The sequence below is a fragment of the Vidua chalybeata genome, chromosome 1 (assembly GCF_026979565.1).
Source record: "Vidua chalybeata isolate OUT-0048 chromosome 1, bVidCha1 merged haplotype, whole genome shotgun sequence".
Taxonomy (NCBI): domain Eukaryota; kingdom Metazoa; phylum Chordata; class Aves; order Passeriformes; family Viduidae; genus Vidua; species Vidua chalybeata.
Genome location: NC_071530.1, coordinates 70,522,532 through 70,537,089, shown reverse-complemented (window position 1 = coordinate 70,537,089; position 14,558 = coordinate 70,522,532). Strand labels below are relative to the sequence as shown.

Below are 14,558 nucleotides of genomic sequence, written 5' to 3'. Positions count from 1 at the left end.
TAAAAAGTTACAGAAATCTTGCCTTTCTTATTTTCTCAACTTCTCTTTCCCCAACACATTTTTTATTAATTCTGTAGTTCTTCCCTTTATAGATGTGCTGAAATTAATTTATATTCCCAAAATAGTCTCACTGAGGGTTTTGTGCCACTGATCTGCTGCCGAGATTGTGACTGTGTCTGAGCTCCTTGAACTAGATTGCTCTGGAATGAAATACTGTCCTCTGTGAAACACTATGTCTGTGGTCTTTTACAATGCAGCAAGGGACACCAGACAAATACATATAACATCTTGCAGAAAAATGTACTTTAATTTTATTAAATTTGGTAATAAGCATTGAAAGGAAATGCTCTTTCTTACGTTCCTCAGCGGCAAATTTTCTCCATTCTTTAGGAAGAGCTATGGATTCTGGTGGGAAGGAAGACTAGTGATACTGGTAGTCCAGCCAACAATGGGAGAAAAGTTGCAATAAATACAGCCCTGCATATGCTGATCTTACCAAAATTTGTAAGTTCATAAAATGGTGACTGTGAAATGCATCTGACCTGTCACTATTCAAGACAGATGAATATTAAGGAAAATAAGACAAAATTCCTTACAGACATTCTACAAGACTGAATTCCTCACCATTCTTTTTTGTTTTATTTTCACAAGCTATGTTACACTATTTGCTGCCATAACCAAATCATATTTTACTATTCAAGTTCCAATTAATAGCTCTTATCATTCTTTTTGCTTCAGTCATTTTAATGTTGTCCTGTCTCTTCTGCAAGGTTTCACGTGCTATGATGAATAAACCTTCCTTTTTGGAAACTTTAAGTTAAAATCCTTTCATTCAGGCTTTTTTGTTTTTTCTTTTTCTTTTTGGTGCAAGGAATGGACTTATTCCAAGTAAAAGTGCATGTCTGACATTGAGCTCCATCCATCACGTTATTGGGTAAACACAGAACAGGCAGGAGGGGCGTGTCACAAAATAACAGAAGATATATTTCAAGGGGTTTGTCAAGTCTGCCCCAAGTACAGCTGAGAAGCTGTGCTATACCATTCCCTGGTGAATCTGATAAGGTAAGGAAAATTTCTTTCAATTATGATTTAAGTTCTAATCAGAAAGATAAAAACAATTGTCTTTTACAATACTTATATTGATGTAACCTCATGTTTGTGGCCTTCAATATCAGTTGAAGAAACTAATTATCATAGGATTCCTTCTGCAGAAACCTTACCTACCTTCTGATGCATTGTCTGTGTTCTTTTGCTGTTTCACAGTCTGCCATGCATAAAGTCAAAGTGTTTGTATTTATGAACTATAGTTTTGTTTACTAACTCTTCCACATTGAAAAGCTGGTGATAAATTACAACAGACTTTCTTTCTTCTTCCTCTATTGCTTTAATATTTCATTTACTATTAAAAGACAAAATTGAATTTGTTTAAATTCCAGGGGTTATGTAAGATATTCTCTGAATGAAATCAAGGAGTGCAGAATGTTCAAATGATCCATCACTCTACAGTTCTGTGTTATCTTTAATAGTTACATTTTCAAAGATAAATGACAATAAACCCCGCCCCCCAAGCATTTGCTTCATGAATCTGTTTTTTCACCGGGAACAAAGACAGAGCTTAAAGCCTAAAATATAATAGTAGGCAGAATAGGTAAATAATAAAAAAATCTACCTTATATCACCTATACAATCAGTTCAATTTAGAGAAAAAATGAACATCCATTCTATCAGGGGAACAGTTAGATGCATTGTTGTTCAAATTATCTCACATGAGGAGATGACTGTCACATGAAGATATTGATTCCATAAGGGATCATGATACATATGGCAGAGTACCCTGGATTTTGTTCTCTAGCAGCTGCACACTGTCTGTGTGTCTAGTTTGTGTTTTCTTCTTTCACCAGCCTATGCACAGCTGGCAGATGTCCAGCACTTTGATTGCTCATGAATCCAAAAGCATATCTGCCTTTTAAATCCACACCACTGGATTCTGTTTGCTGAAATAACCCTGTGCACTAAGTTTAGGGTTCACGTACACTGAATTTTTTGCATTACAATTGACCTATTTCACCACAGTAAGTCAGACTCTTTCTGTTTCCATCAGACAACAGGGATTTCACAATGGGCTCCATCAGTGCAGCAAATGCAGAATTTTGTTTTGACGTATTCAAAGAGGTGAAATTCCACCGCAGCAATGACAACGTGCTCTTTTCCTCCCTGAGCATGCTTTCAACCCTGGCTCTGGTGTATATGGGAGCAAGGGGTAAGACTCAATCTCAGATGGAGAAGGTAAGTTACTTACATGGGTGTAAAGTGACCTCTACTTGTGCTACTTGTTCCTTCTAAATAACATCCCTGAAAAATATGCACTGACGAGGTTCCCACCTGTTTCAATGCACAAGAACTAAGCCAAAGTCACAAAATGGAGAACTGAATCAAGAGTTACATATAGAAAATACTAATAAAAAAGGTGTATATTTTCAATATAACAGGCAGTTGACTTAAACATTTAAAAAAATCTCAGGGACAATAGCAAAATACATTATCAGTCAGGCAATTTTATGATTTTTAAATTCTGACAAGTTCCAAATAGCGTAATCAGATTTTCTTTTTTAATATATAAAAGATAAATCCCAGAAAGACCGGAAGACAGACTACTTTTAGCAACGCATAATATGTAACTCAATTGATTTCTAGATATTCACTAGAAAAAAATATAATCTAAGCAAAGAATAGTATTTACAGTTTCCAAAAAGGTCACAGAGGGCATAGACCAGTTGCAAGCTTACCTGTGAATTTTTAGTTAATCTATTTTCTCAGCATTTTTTTTTTCTGAGCCAACAGGTTTTTTTTTACACAAGCAACACGTGTCAATCTCAAATTCACATTGCTTTTGGTCATGCTTCTCATTCCATTGGTATTTTCTCTTGCAGGTTCTTCACTTTGATAATGTTACAGGAGATGGAGAAATTTCTGACTCCCAGGTAGAGAAATAACTTAATCTTCCTTTCTGTCTTATTTTCTCCTCAGAACAAAAGTAGAACTATTCTGCCTCTCCTCCTGGCAGTTTTAGACCCTGACAAAAACTACAGTAATGGCCTCAAACCAAGGGGATCTGTGGAGGGAGGGAAGGAGGGTGTGAGTCACCTATTTTTAAACAAACATAGAAAGACAGCAGGTTGCTTATCTTGTACCAGAACAGTAATCATGTGGGGAGAATGCTTTGGGCACCAGGGTGTCTTCCCAGGCAAGTGCTGCTGGGGGATGAGTGAAGAGGGCTCAGTACCTAGAGCCAGGGTACAGCAGTTCAATTTTCAGCTGGGCAGGAAGATGCTGAGCAGAGAAGAGCCCAGAAGTCTCAGTGGCAGGAACTCAACTGCATCTTTTATAAAGCACATTTTAGGGGACTTGTCTTGATAAGGATGAACTTGCCTGTTCAATGCACCACCACCACAGCACTAGCTGTCCTAAGGGTGACAGTCTGTGGGGGAAGACTGCCCTGTAGCATCACTCTTAACTGAAAGGGACGAGACTTTAGGATCTTATTTCCTTATGCAATCTATCTTCTTTTTTCATGTCATCACCTCAGTGTGGCACTGCTGAGTACATCCACAAATCATTCAAGGATCTCCTCTCAGACATCAGCAGGCAAAATGCTACTTACTCACTCAGGATTGCTGACAGACTCTATATTGAAAAAACATACCCTATTCTTCAGGTGAGTTACACTGTGAACTGACTTCCATGAGATTTCCTGTAAATCCCCTGTGACTCTGCCCTAGAGATGCACCACCAACAGTAGCCCACTCTGTGTTGATGAAGAGGTTCTTGTGAGCCATGAGGGGAATTGGTACAGAATGAGTTTGGACTTTTCTGTGCCTGTTAGATGAAGGCAAAAGATATAATGGCATAAAATACGCTTAAATTGCAAATCACAGGGAGCAATCAAGATTGCTGTTAATTTACTAGAAAAATGGCTTGTAATGAAAAATGTAATTTTTAAAGGAAATTAAATAAACTTTATTACTTGAAATAATGAAAATGAAATTGTCAGTTTTCCTAGTGAAAGGAAGCCTTGCTTTTTAAATCTAAGAATGTGAGAACACGATATTCAAAACCCTAAAGAGTGAACACAAAGACAAGAAAACAAACATTTTCTGCCCTTGGAAATGTTTGCTAAACTGAAACTATTTTGGCAAAACAAAGGGAATATATAAAAATTTTAACTTGGAACCCTGTCTCATCAAAAAGTGCCAGACCTATATATGCGAAGCAGTTTTGTACAGCTTTAAGATTCAGTTACAGGAAGACAGATGTGACTGACATGTTCAGTGCCTGATGTTAAAACCCAGGAGTAAACATTCACTGTTCCTTAAACCATTCTGCTTTATTTCACAGTCTTCACATCCATATAATTCCAAGTTCTCATCAGTCTGACAACTGTAACCCTTCTGCTTATAGGAATACGTAAAGTGTGCAAAAAAATTCTACAAAGCAGAGCTGGAAGAAGTTGACTTCAAAACAGCTGCAGAGGAAGCAAGACAGCTCATCAATTCCTGGGTGGAGAAAGAGACAAATGGTAAGGGCTGAAAAATGGATAGCAGGAATTTTCCCTCACCCACCATAAACTATATCCTTGTCTTCCTCTCCTCATAACCTCTAGAAAAGGTGGGTCAAGCAAGTGCAGGTTGCTTATTACTATGAAAATTAAACTCCACAAACCAGGAACCCCCACCCTCACCCAATCACAGAGATTTGTGCACACCAGAGGAGCTGTATCTTACCTCTCTCTGTCCTGTCTCTTTCTTAAAGGACGGATCCAAGACTTCCTTGGGTCAGACTCTGTAGATCTCAATACTGCGCTGGTCTTTGTGAATGTCATTTACTTCAAAGGGATATGGAAAACTGCATTTAAAGAAGAGCACACTCGGGAAGAGCCTTTCAATGTGACTGAGGTAGGAGGGCAGGGACACACCTCTGACCAGGGCAGCTGTTGGCTCACACAGCCAGGAGTCTGGGTGCCACAAATACCTGTCACAGATTGGGTGATTTATCTGAGTCCATCATTGCCAGTGAGTGGACCTAAAGCCAAGTAGTGCTTGCAAGATTTGGGTCTGACCATGCTTCCAAGGCACACCAGCAGGCAAGAGAGGAAAATGAAGACACAGTTCCTCTCCAAAGGCAGCATGATTGAAGATTGAGTCCTGTCCCTTCAAAGGCCTTGTACATTTGCCTGACCAAAGAAAAAGATTGCTCCCACATCACATCATCTCACATTTTTGTTTTTGCAGCAAGAGAGCAGACCCGTGCAAATGATGTGTCAGAACAGCACCTTCAGAGTGGCAAGAGTGGCTGAAGACAAAATTAAGGTCCTGGAGCTTCCGTACGCCAGTGGAGAGCTGAGCCTGTTGGTGCTGCTGCCTGATGACATCTCTGGCCTGGCACAGGTACAGCCCTGGCAGGGCAAGCAGAAGAGTTATGACTTCAGTGGGGCTTGGCTGCTGTCAGAGCTTTTGCTGCCCAGTGATGTTGCAGCTGTCCCCCCCCCACGGCTGTGTAGGGCAGGCAGGGGAGCACAAAATCTGCCCAGATGCTCAGGCAGAGCCTCTTAGGAGAGTCCTGAGCTCAATTTTATAGAATGAAGGTAAAGCAGTGTAGTGCTGCTGCAGCCCTGCAGAAGAGGATGTTGCTATGTGCACCAATCTCGATCAGGTATCAGAGGCAGGCAAGGTAGCAGGATTTTTGTCACTGTGAGTGATTTCAAATGTTTGCTAAAGAAGAAAATTTTATCCTAGGAGAAATAAAAAATGAAAGTGAGGAAGAAAGCATTCCAAGAACTAACTAAAAGGAAAATGATAAAAGTAACATTAGAAAGGAATAAAGTTGTAGAAAGGGATCAATAAAATATCTTACAAGAGGAGCAGTCTTAGAGGAAATTTGATTTGATGTTTTCAAAAACTGTACTTTTAGAAAAAAGACTTGATCTGATGAAGAAATTTTCAGGTGAAAATGGTTTGAGGAACTTCTTCAAGACAGACAGATGTTATAGGCCCCATAGTCAGGAGGAAGCACACAGGATAAAAAAATGCATTTAAGAACAAGTATCGGTTTTTTGTGTGCCTAAAGTAAATGGAAAAAGCCAGTAACAGGTGGTAAAACCACAGCTTTTAAGGCCCTTGAACTTTTGTCTCAGACATTTCATTCCCTGCTTCTCTTTGCAGCTTGAGAACAAAATCAGCTATGAAAAACTCATGGAATGGACCAGTCCCAAGGTGATGGAAAAGAAGAGAGTAAAAGTGTACCTCCCACGCATGAAGATTGAGGAGAAATATAACCTCACATCTGTCCTGACATCCTTGGGTATGACTGAGGTGTTCAGCCCCTCGGCCAACCTCTCTGGCATCTCTTCAGCAGAGAGCCTGAGGGTATCTGAGGCCATGCATGAGGCATACATGGAAGTCACTGAAGAGGGCACTGAGGCCGGTGGCTCAGAGGTTGTGACTGAGGACATCCAACATTCCTCTGAGTTTGAAGAGTTCAGGGCTGACCACCCATTCCTTTTCTTGATCAAACACAATCCAAGTGACATGATCCTTCTCTTTGGTAGATATTGTTCTCCCTAAGGAGAAAAAGGGCTGGAAATAATGCTTGCCTACCCCTAAGAAACAGACCCCCTTTACTCTAGTATTGTAGTATAATCTCATCTCTTCACTATCTCTAAGTGGAAAGCCATTAATATCTAGGGAGATATTCCTGAAGAAGTCTGTGACTTTTCAGATCTTTGGGTGCAGATATTTCTGCTTACACAAGTTGTACTTAAGACTTATATCCAGGACTAAATGAGAACTTCAAGAGGTAGCTTAGAAGTATTTTCCATTGTGATTGAATAACTTGAGATTCAGGACCAGTGTTTTGATTCTTGTGAGAAATTCTGACACTGATATTGAGAGTCTGGTTTTTCTACGGGAATTCTCTGAAATAAACACAGCTTTTAAAATAATCCTGTTCCTCTCTGTTAAACTTGTTGGGCAACCATACTTGAATTGATGCCTGGACAACTTGCAGATGAAATTCTTAATTTCAGCAAATCATTCTTTTTTGAGTAATGCATTTGTGCTTCTTTGTGCTGCAGATACTGTAAGGCTAAGGTGTTGTTCTGAGGGGGCATACAGAAGGTTTACCATTTCTTTTTAAATCATCATCTCCAAACACAACACCTTCCTGACTGATACAATTTTCCATCTTCATTCCTGTGATATGTCATTGATTTTGTGAATATCAATTGTTGGTCCTTCTATTTATTCTAATAAAAGCATTGCAATCTAACATGTCTCTACCTGTTCTGTGTTACTAAACCACACAATCAAAATATATGATATAGTGGGTCGTGGTTATTGACAGAATACATTTAGACTAGGATTTAGATACTATTTTCAAAACCAAATGTATCCATATATGAAGTCATTCAAGAGCTTAACATTTTTTCCCTAAAATTCTGAATTTAAGTAAAGTAAGCCTTACAGCTCCTATTTTTACCTTGCACTCATCTCCCTATGATGTAACAAATAACTCAGTTTTTTTAATCTGCTATTGTATTTCCAGATAGTTTTAAAAGATTTCCTCTAATTGTCCTTAGGAAATACATTGAGGTGATGCCTAAGAGATACAACTCAAAAACATGAGGAAAGGTGGATTGCTATTTTTCCTAAAAGGTGGACTGTTTCAGTTGTCTAATACCCAAAAGAACCATGCGAGAAAATCTTTGTTACTGCCTTTTATAACATAATCCCTTAGAGAAATTATTTCCTATTTCAAGAGTCTTTAGGGGGAAGGCTCTTCAAGTTGCAGTTTATCCAATTGAAAGACTTTAATGTTAGTGTTAATCACTGACTTAAGCAATATTCCTTCTGCTGGCATACATGTGCAGAACTGCAAATCACAATACTTTAAAAGTGCTTAGAAAAGGGAGACACTTGGCAGTATTTGGAGCTGTCTCAAACATTTTCGAAGTGAGTATTAAACATAAATTGAAATGCTGATGCTGACTACAGGGAAATGTATCTTGGCTGCTATGAAGCCTGTGGAAGCACTGCAAATACTGGTTTTCCCAGGACAGTTATAAGGGATTAGACACAGTTAACAGAGGTATTAAAGTAAACACTTGTTCTTGTTTATGCTATTTCAAGGATTACTATGTATATTATGTTCTGCTTCCCTTAAAACCTAAGGCAGCCAAGAGAGTTTTGCTACAACTAAAGGAAAAAAGAAAAGGGTGGGATTTATAAAATACTGTTCTAAGAAGCAGAGAGTGAAAGTTTATAAACAATTATAGATCTGTTATTAAACTGAAACAAGCATATCTGATACTCTGCACTTTCTAGGTCTAATGAAAATAAAATTAATCTTTATTGAATTATAGAACATGAATATAAAAAAAAACTATTCTCTTGTTTAATTGTTCTTTTGCTTGATGATTATTTTAAAGAAGAAAAATGGAGAAAATCAATGGTAATGAAATGAAGATGAATGAAATGGTAAATTATATCCTAAAACTACATATGAGAGAGGTCCACTTAATATCCTCACTGTGAAACAGAACTATTTGACTCATTTTACATTGGGCCATTAGGTGTCACTAGGGACACAAAATGATGTCTCAAGTCTTCTGACAGAGAGACAGACATCAATTGAAAACGAAGTCTGGGAACTTAACGTAGGTTCCAATTCCATTCTTATTTTTTTTCAAGCAAATTATTATGATCAATAAACTGAAAATGTAAACCAGTGACACTGGGCTTGAAACCCAGTAATTTTTGAAGAAAAAGACAGAAATATTATTTGGTGAAAGATCAGAGGTATTTTAAAATGTCTAGTTTAAAATGTCTTGGAAAAAGTATCATGGTAAAACACTGTAGAATGGATGTAGCTGTTTTGTTTATGAACATCCTTTAAAGAGGCTAAAAGGAGCGGTAGAAGTGCAGATTCAGCGAGGTTGAATAAGATCCATACCCCTCTATCAATGGCTGGGCCCACTACTGTGCTTGCGCAGTGCTGGTCTGGGCTGGCAGGACCTGCTGCAAAGGCTCTGCCATGGTCAGTGTGGCTGCTGCAGCTCCCATGAAAAGCAATTCCAAAAAGATCAGCATGGAGAGTGTTACAAAGGGATAAGGGAAGAGCAGCCACAAGGAGAGCAAACTCTGCCTGCTCTTTCCTGGCTCTGAAGTCTGCTAAGGGTTTAATAACACAAATCCCAGCTCCCACGAAGTCCTGCAGCCCTTGTTGCTCCCTGGCAGCATCATTGAAGCTGGTATGTCAATGAACTGCCATATGTCCATTCACTACACTCCATTTTCACATGTGCCGTGTTGTTCTGGATTTACTGTACTGCCAGGGGTCTGTGGAACAAAAACAGACCCACACAGGAGAGCATTTGAAATGCTGTGTGAACTAAGTGTGCCTTTCCTTCTTATGTCATTTGGGGAAGGGCTGGAGGTGACATATCTTCCCTGCCCTTTGGGGAATGTAAATTTCTGAGACCATTCCACATACCTCTGCATAAATGACTTGTGAGAGAGGCCTGCTGTCTCCTAAGCAAACCAAATCCATGGCTGAAGGCACAAGATTCAGCAAGCATTATGCTGTAACCATAGTCACTAGAGGAAGTGCAGAGAACCCCCTTGGCTCCAGGGCAGAGCTGTCCTGGGCTCCCAAATGGTATTTGAGAAAGTGCAGCATGCTGAATCAAACTGAAAGCTACATGTCTGCTGGAAAGGCTTTGACACAGAGCAGGGCTTTCTGTTTCCTGTGGCTAGTGAGCTAAGATTTATCAACAGGGAAAAGGGACAGCAGAGAGGGAATTGTCAAAAAGCAGCAAGGGTGGGGCAGCTTGGCAAGGAGAGGGGATACACAGCAGGAGGTGACAACAAGACCAGAAGGGCAGGTGCTTTCCCCATAAGATATTAAATGCTGCAGTTCCCTACACTACTGCTACAGTCCAGTGATTGCCAAACAAACCTGTGGTGATGAGGTAGGTCAAATATCAAGCCTGCAGGTTATACCCACAAATCAGGGTCTGTAGTGCTCCTAACCAGAACACTATTGTGCATTGAAGAGTTAGTGACCACATAAAAATGGGTCTGATCAGGCTGATCAATGTGGGCAGTTTTGTGTTAAGTTATGCTGCACATACTGCTTAGTGTCTGGGACTACACAGTGCTGAACATATCATGTGGCTGTGGGCTAAACTTCATCTGCTAATCATAATGGAGAACCTCACAGATGGTCACGAAGTGGCACCCTGTGATGATGCTGCTGGCGTATCCTTGTCTTTATCTTGAAGTGAAGAAGCATTATTCTGTATACTTTCATTCATCAGTAGAAATGATAAACAGAACATACCTATAAATGTGTAAAGATCACACTACCACTGAACCTCTGCATGTGTGGGATATGCACAGTGTCCTGTTGCCTGAATAAAGATCCATCCAATGCTGCACCGCTTCGGGATCTGACCACTGGAAGGGACATGAAATTGTCTATGCTCTCTCCCCTTTCATGTCATTTCCAATAAAATGCACTTTAATAATTTTCTTACTAGTGTCCAAAATGAACACTTGCAGTGTCCATCTTGCTGAGGTTCATGGCCAGGCAAAGGCATGCAAACAAGCAAGGGCCAGTCAAGAGACTCCACTTAAATTCTTCTCTTGAATGAGGGGGATGTAGACCCCCATGGAGGCATCTCACAGCTCTGTCACAAACAGTGCCTTGATTCAAGGCTTGGGAGCTGCTTTGCTCCCATCCCTGAGCCCACACAGTCAAACTCTTAGGAGAGGGATGATCTCAAGAGCAGAGATTTCTGAAGTCCTGAGTGTTATGGAGGCAGTGACAGGAACTTAATGGCGTTAAAAGAGGTTAGCAGAAAGCAGTTTAAAAAACCCACAACATAGAGGTAGCTGACAACAAACAGCTGAATGATGGAATTAATGGTCAAAGAATGTGGAAGATGATAAAATTTCACATGATTTTAAAGGGAAACTGGACAAAACCATTGAAGACAAATCGATTGAGAGGTAATAAATATATAGAAAATGCCACCAGCTATTTAAGTTCCAGGACTGACAACAGCCAGTGTTAGGACCCTGAGAGCACAACCAACTTCAGCAGGAGATTTTCCCAACACCCTCTGCACATGGGTCTGGGGCCTGTATTGGGTGCTGGCACCATTTGAGAGAGGAGGACATGAACTGTCCTTGGCCAGTTGCAGCAGACCCTGTAATGAATAAAGAGAACTCATTGTATGCCAAATCTCCAGCCAGAGGAGCATACAGCACCTCTGCTTGAGTGTAATTAAGAAAGAGTGGACAGAGACATGTGACAGATGTGCTTGGAGAAACAAAAGAGAGAAGACATGGGGATGTTAATAAGAAGGGGATGTTATAAAGAGCACAGCTGAAGGCATACACTTGGGAGTCACCCCTGGGGCATTGCAGCCACAGGCAGCTCATGCCAGGGCAGTGACACTCCAGAGGAACTGCAGCCTGCTGGTCACTGATGCTGCAGCAAGGACATCCCTGTGGAACTGCTGCTCCTGAAGCACACTAGAGCACAGGATAAATGTGAGCAGCAGCATCTGGCAGATATAAACAGTTATACACCAATCACAACTTCTTCCATTGCTTGCTGCTTCACCAAAGGGACTGATGAGCACTGCATGTAACAAGGAAGCTGAAACTAGTAAGCGTAAGAGGAGACTTTTTGTATTGAAGTGAAATGTGGGGAAGCAGGATGAAAGGTCTGTTTGTTTCAGAGTTTATTACATTGATTTTGTCAGCTCCTGAATAAACAACAAAAATTAAATCTTAATCAGCAAGAAATTAAGTGAAATTCCCCAAGTCAAAGCTGTTGCCCACAACAGAAACTTGCTTCAGCCTAGACATAGCACTGAAGTACACTGCAGGTTCCTGTCTCCAGTTCTACCTCCTGACAGACCTCAAAGCCTTGTAGCCTTGCCTCCAGGCCCATCTCTTTTGCTCATAAAGGTATGACAGAGTGCACTAATGAATTTGTAATAGTCCTACTCAGCCATACCTGGAGCCTCTCCCACACCTGTGACCCCAGGAGCTCTAAGCTATGTGCTGGACTTTCAGTTCCCGTCTGAATTACATCAGTAGTGTATCACTCTCCAGCTCAAACACAGCTGTGCCCATTCCTGGCCAAGGACTCCTAATGTGACCTTGGCCCTGGCTTGTGATCACTGGACCTGGACTTACCTCTGCTGTGTGAATTGACTTTGTGGTCAATGTTGTCTTTGCACCTGCCTCATAGCCATGAGGTTGCCTTAGGATCTGGAGTGCCCGTGGCCTCCAGGCCTGCTCTGCTCAGCTGCTGAGCCCTGGCTGATGAGGCTCCAGCTGTGGCATCCCCCTTGCCTCCTGGTTTGTTTCTCTTTGGGAAAAGCTGGCTCTTGCTGCTCCCTGACAGTGAGCTCAGTCCTGCCTGAGCCCTCTGCCAAGCACCGAGCAGCCTGAGTCTCCAGTCACACAGAGCCTTGTCCTTACAACATTCTTGATCTCCACAAAGCACTCACTCATTACCCACAGCCAGGATCCAGCCAGACCATCCTTCCTGGTCTGTTCCTGGCCAGCCTCTGGGGCCTGTTGGGGTGTCCTGACCATCTCACTCAGTTCTTGACCTCTCGTGCCATGTCCATTTCCTATCCACTTCCCTTGTGCCATCTCTGCATCCCCTGAAACAGCCCCCTAACACCCCACTGAGTCACTCTGAAGTGACTCCCTCCTGAGAGCAGGTCTCCGAAAGGAGCCAAGGGCATGCTGTCCTCAGAGGGGAGACTGCACTAGAAGCCCTCAGTGGCCTTGATCTTCCTCTCCCACCTGCCCAAAGCCCAGGATCCCATGCTATCCCCACCCTGGGCCATCAGCCCCCTACCCCAGTGACACCACATCAGGGGCTGCTCTCCTGTTCCCCTCAGTCCTGCCCTGCTTGGCCATGGCCTGCTTGAGAACAACTTGTGCACTCATTTCCTGGCTTGAACTTGAGCCTTACTCTGTCACTACTGACCTGCCTCATAGTCACTGCATCTGATTGCAGCCCTCACTTGTGGAGAGACTTCCCAGCTTGGCTTTGGACATGCCCTGTCACCTATATTGCCTCATGTGCAGAAGGCTTGGTTGGACCTGTCACCCTTTCAGGGTCTGTCCTGTTTCCCTTGCTCAGGTGCTATGGACCTGGGCCCTGGTCAGCGAGCCTCCCATTCCACAGGCAGCAACCAGCTCTCGTTGCTACCTAACCCTAGGCCTAACCCTAGGCTCTGGAAATGGACCATGGCCCTGGTTCTCCTCTTGCTGTGTCCATGGATGTTGATGGACCCTGTCACTGACATTTGGTTCTGCTTCTCTGTGGTCACATATTGTGGTGTGGCACCCAATGGTGAGGGCACTGCCCTCCCTGGGAGCTGACTCTTGGCCCAGCTCACATGGAGCAGCCCTGCTCCGGCTGCTTCTCTCAGTACAGACAGCTTTCCACCCAAAATATTGCCTGCTTACTCAGGCTATAGCTCTCCAATGTGACTACAAGGATATTATGGGAGATCATCCTGAAGGCCTTACTCAAGTCAGGTGTACAATATCCTCTGCTCTCCCTTTGTTTATACAACAAGCTGTCCCATCCTAGATGCCAATGATGTTCGTCAGGAGGGATTTGTTCTTGGTAAATCTGTGCTGGTTTTCCCCATCATCTTTTATTCCTTCACGTGTCTCAGAATGTTCCCAGGAGGCTTTGCCTGGAAGCCTTCTGCAGGGATTTGAGCTCGAATACAATTGTACACCAGGGCGTTAGTGACCCACATAGTATTTGACAGGAGAAGGCACAGGCCTGAGCTTGCCAAGCGTGGAGGTTGGCTCCCCATCCTGTGCTGTCCTGTACATCGCCCTGGGCTGCAGCATGAACTTTGTGTGCAAGTCAGAAGGGAGGAACCTGTAGGTAGCTCCCACTTGGCATGAGTGACTGCACCCCCTGCCTCCTTGCATTTATCATAAAGTGAAGCAGCAACTTTTCATGTGAACATCCTTCTGTTTTCCAGAAGAAATAAATTGTTTTCTTCTTTAAAAATTCCTGCAAGAGCTCTAAAGACCAAAGTGTCAGTGAACACCTATCTCCGTGGATGGGACTTGCACTGCATGCCATTCCTTGACTGATGATCTTTCCAATGCTACACAGCTTGGAGTTCCCTGCAGCTAAGGGGATCTCACAGAGTCAACTAGGTTGGAAAAGACCTTTGAGATGATCAAGTCCAACCTATGACCTAAGACCACCATGTCAACTAGACCATGGCACTGAGTGCCACATCCAGTCTTTTCTTAAACTCCTCCAGAGATAGTGGTTCCACCACCTCCCTGGGCAGCTCATTCCAATGCCCAATCACCTTTTCTGTGAAGTATTTCTTCCTAATGTCCAACCTAAATCTCCCCTGGTGGAACTTAAGACTATGTCCTCTTGTCCTATTGCTAGTTACCTGGAAGAAGAGGCCGACCCTCACCTGGCTA

At 42.3% G+C, this 14,558-nt stretch overlaps 1 protein-coding gene and 1 long non-coding RNA gene across 2 annotated transcripts; one reads left to right on the top strand and one right to left on the bottom strand.

Moving 5' to 3' along the window:
- The first annotated feature begins 1,359 nt into the window (after positions 1-1,359).
- LOC128798755 (ovalbumin-related protein Y-like) lies at positions 1,360-7,323 on the top strand. The gene is made up of 7 exons (XM_053962601.1): positions 1,360-2,286; positions 2,931-2,981; positions 3,587-3,715; positions 4,459-4,576; positions 4,810-4,952; positions 5,289-5,444; positions 6,219-7,323. The coding sequence occupies exons 1-7, from the start codon at positions 2,119-2,121 to the stop codon at positions 6,618-6,620; spliced, it is 1,167 nt and encodes a 388-aa protein (XP_053818576.1). The 5' UTR covers positions 1,360-2,118; the 3' UTR covers positions 6,621-7,323.
- LOC128798875 (uncharacterized) lies at positions 4,366-13,252 on the bottom strand. The gene is made up of 3 exons (XR_008434581.1): positions 13,075-13,252; positions 4,782-4,902; positions 4,366-4,553 (listed from the first exon to the last, which is right to left on the bottom strand). It is a non-coding gene; the product is annotated as an uncharacterized LOC128798875 (long non-coding RNA).
- Positions 13,253-14,558: the final 1,306 nt, after the last annotated feature.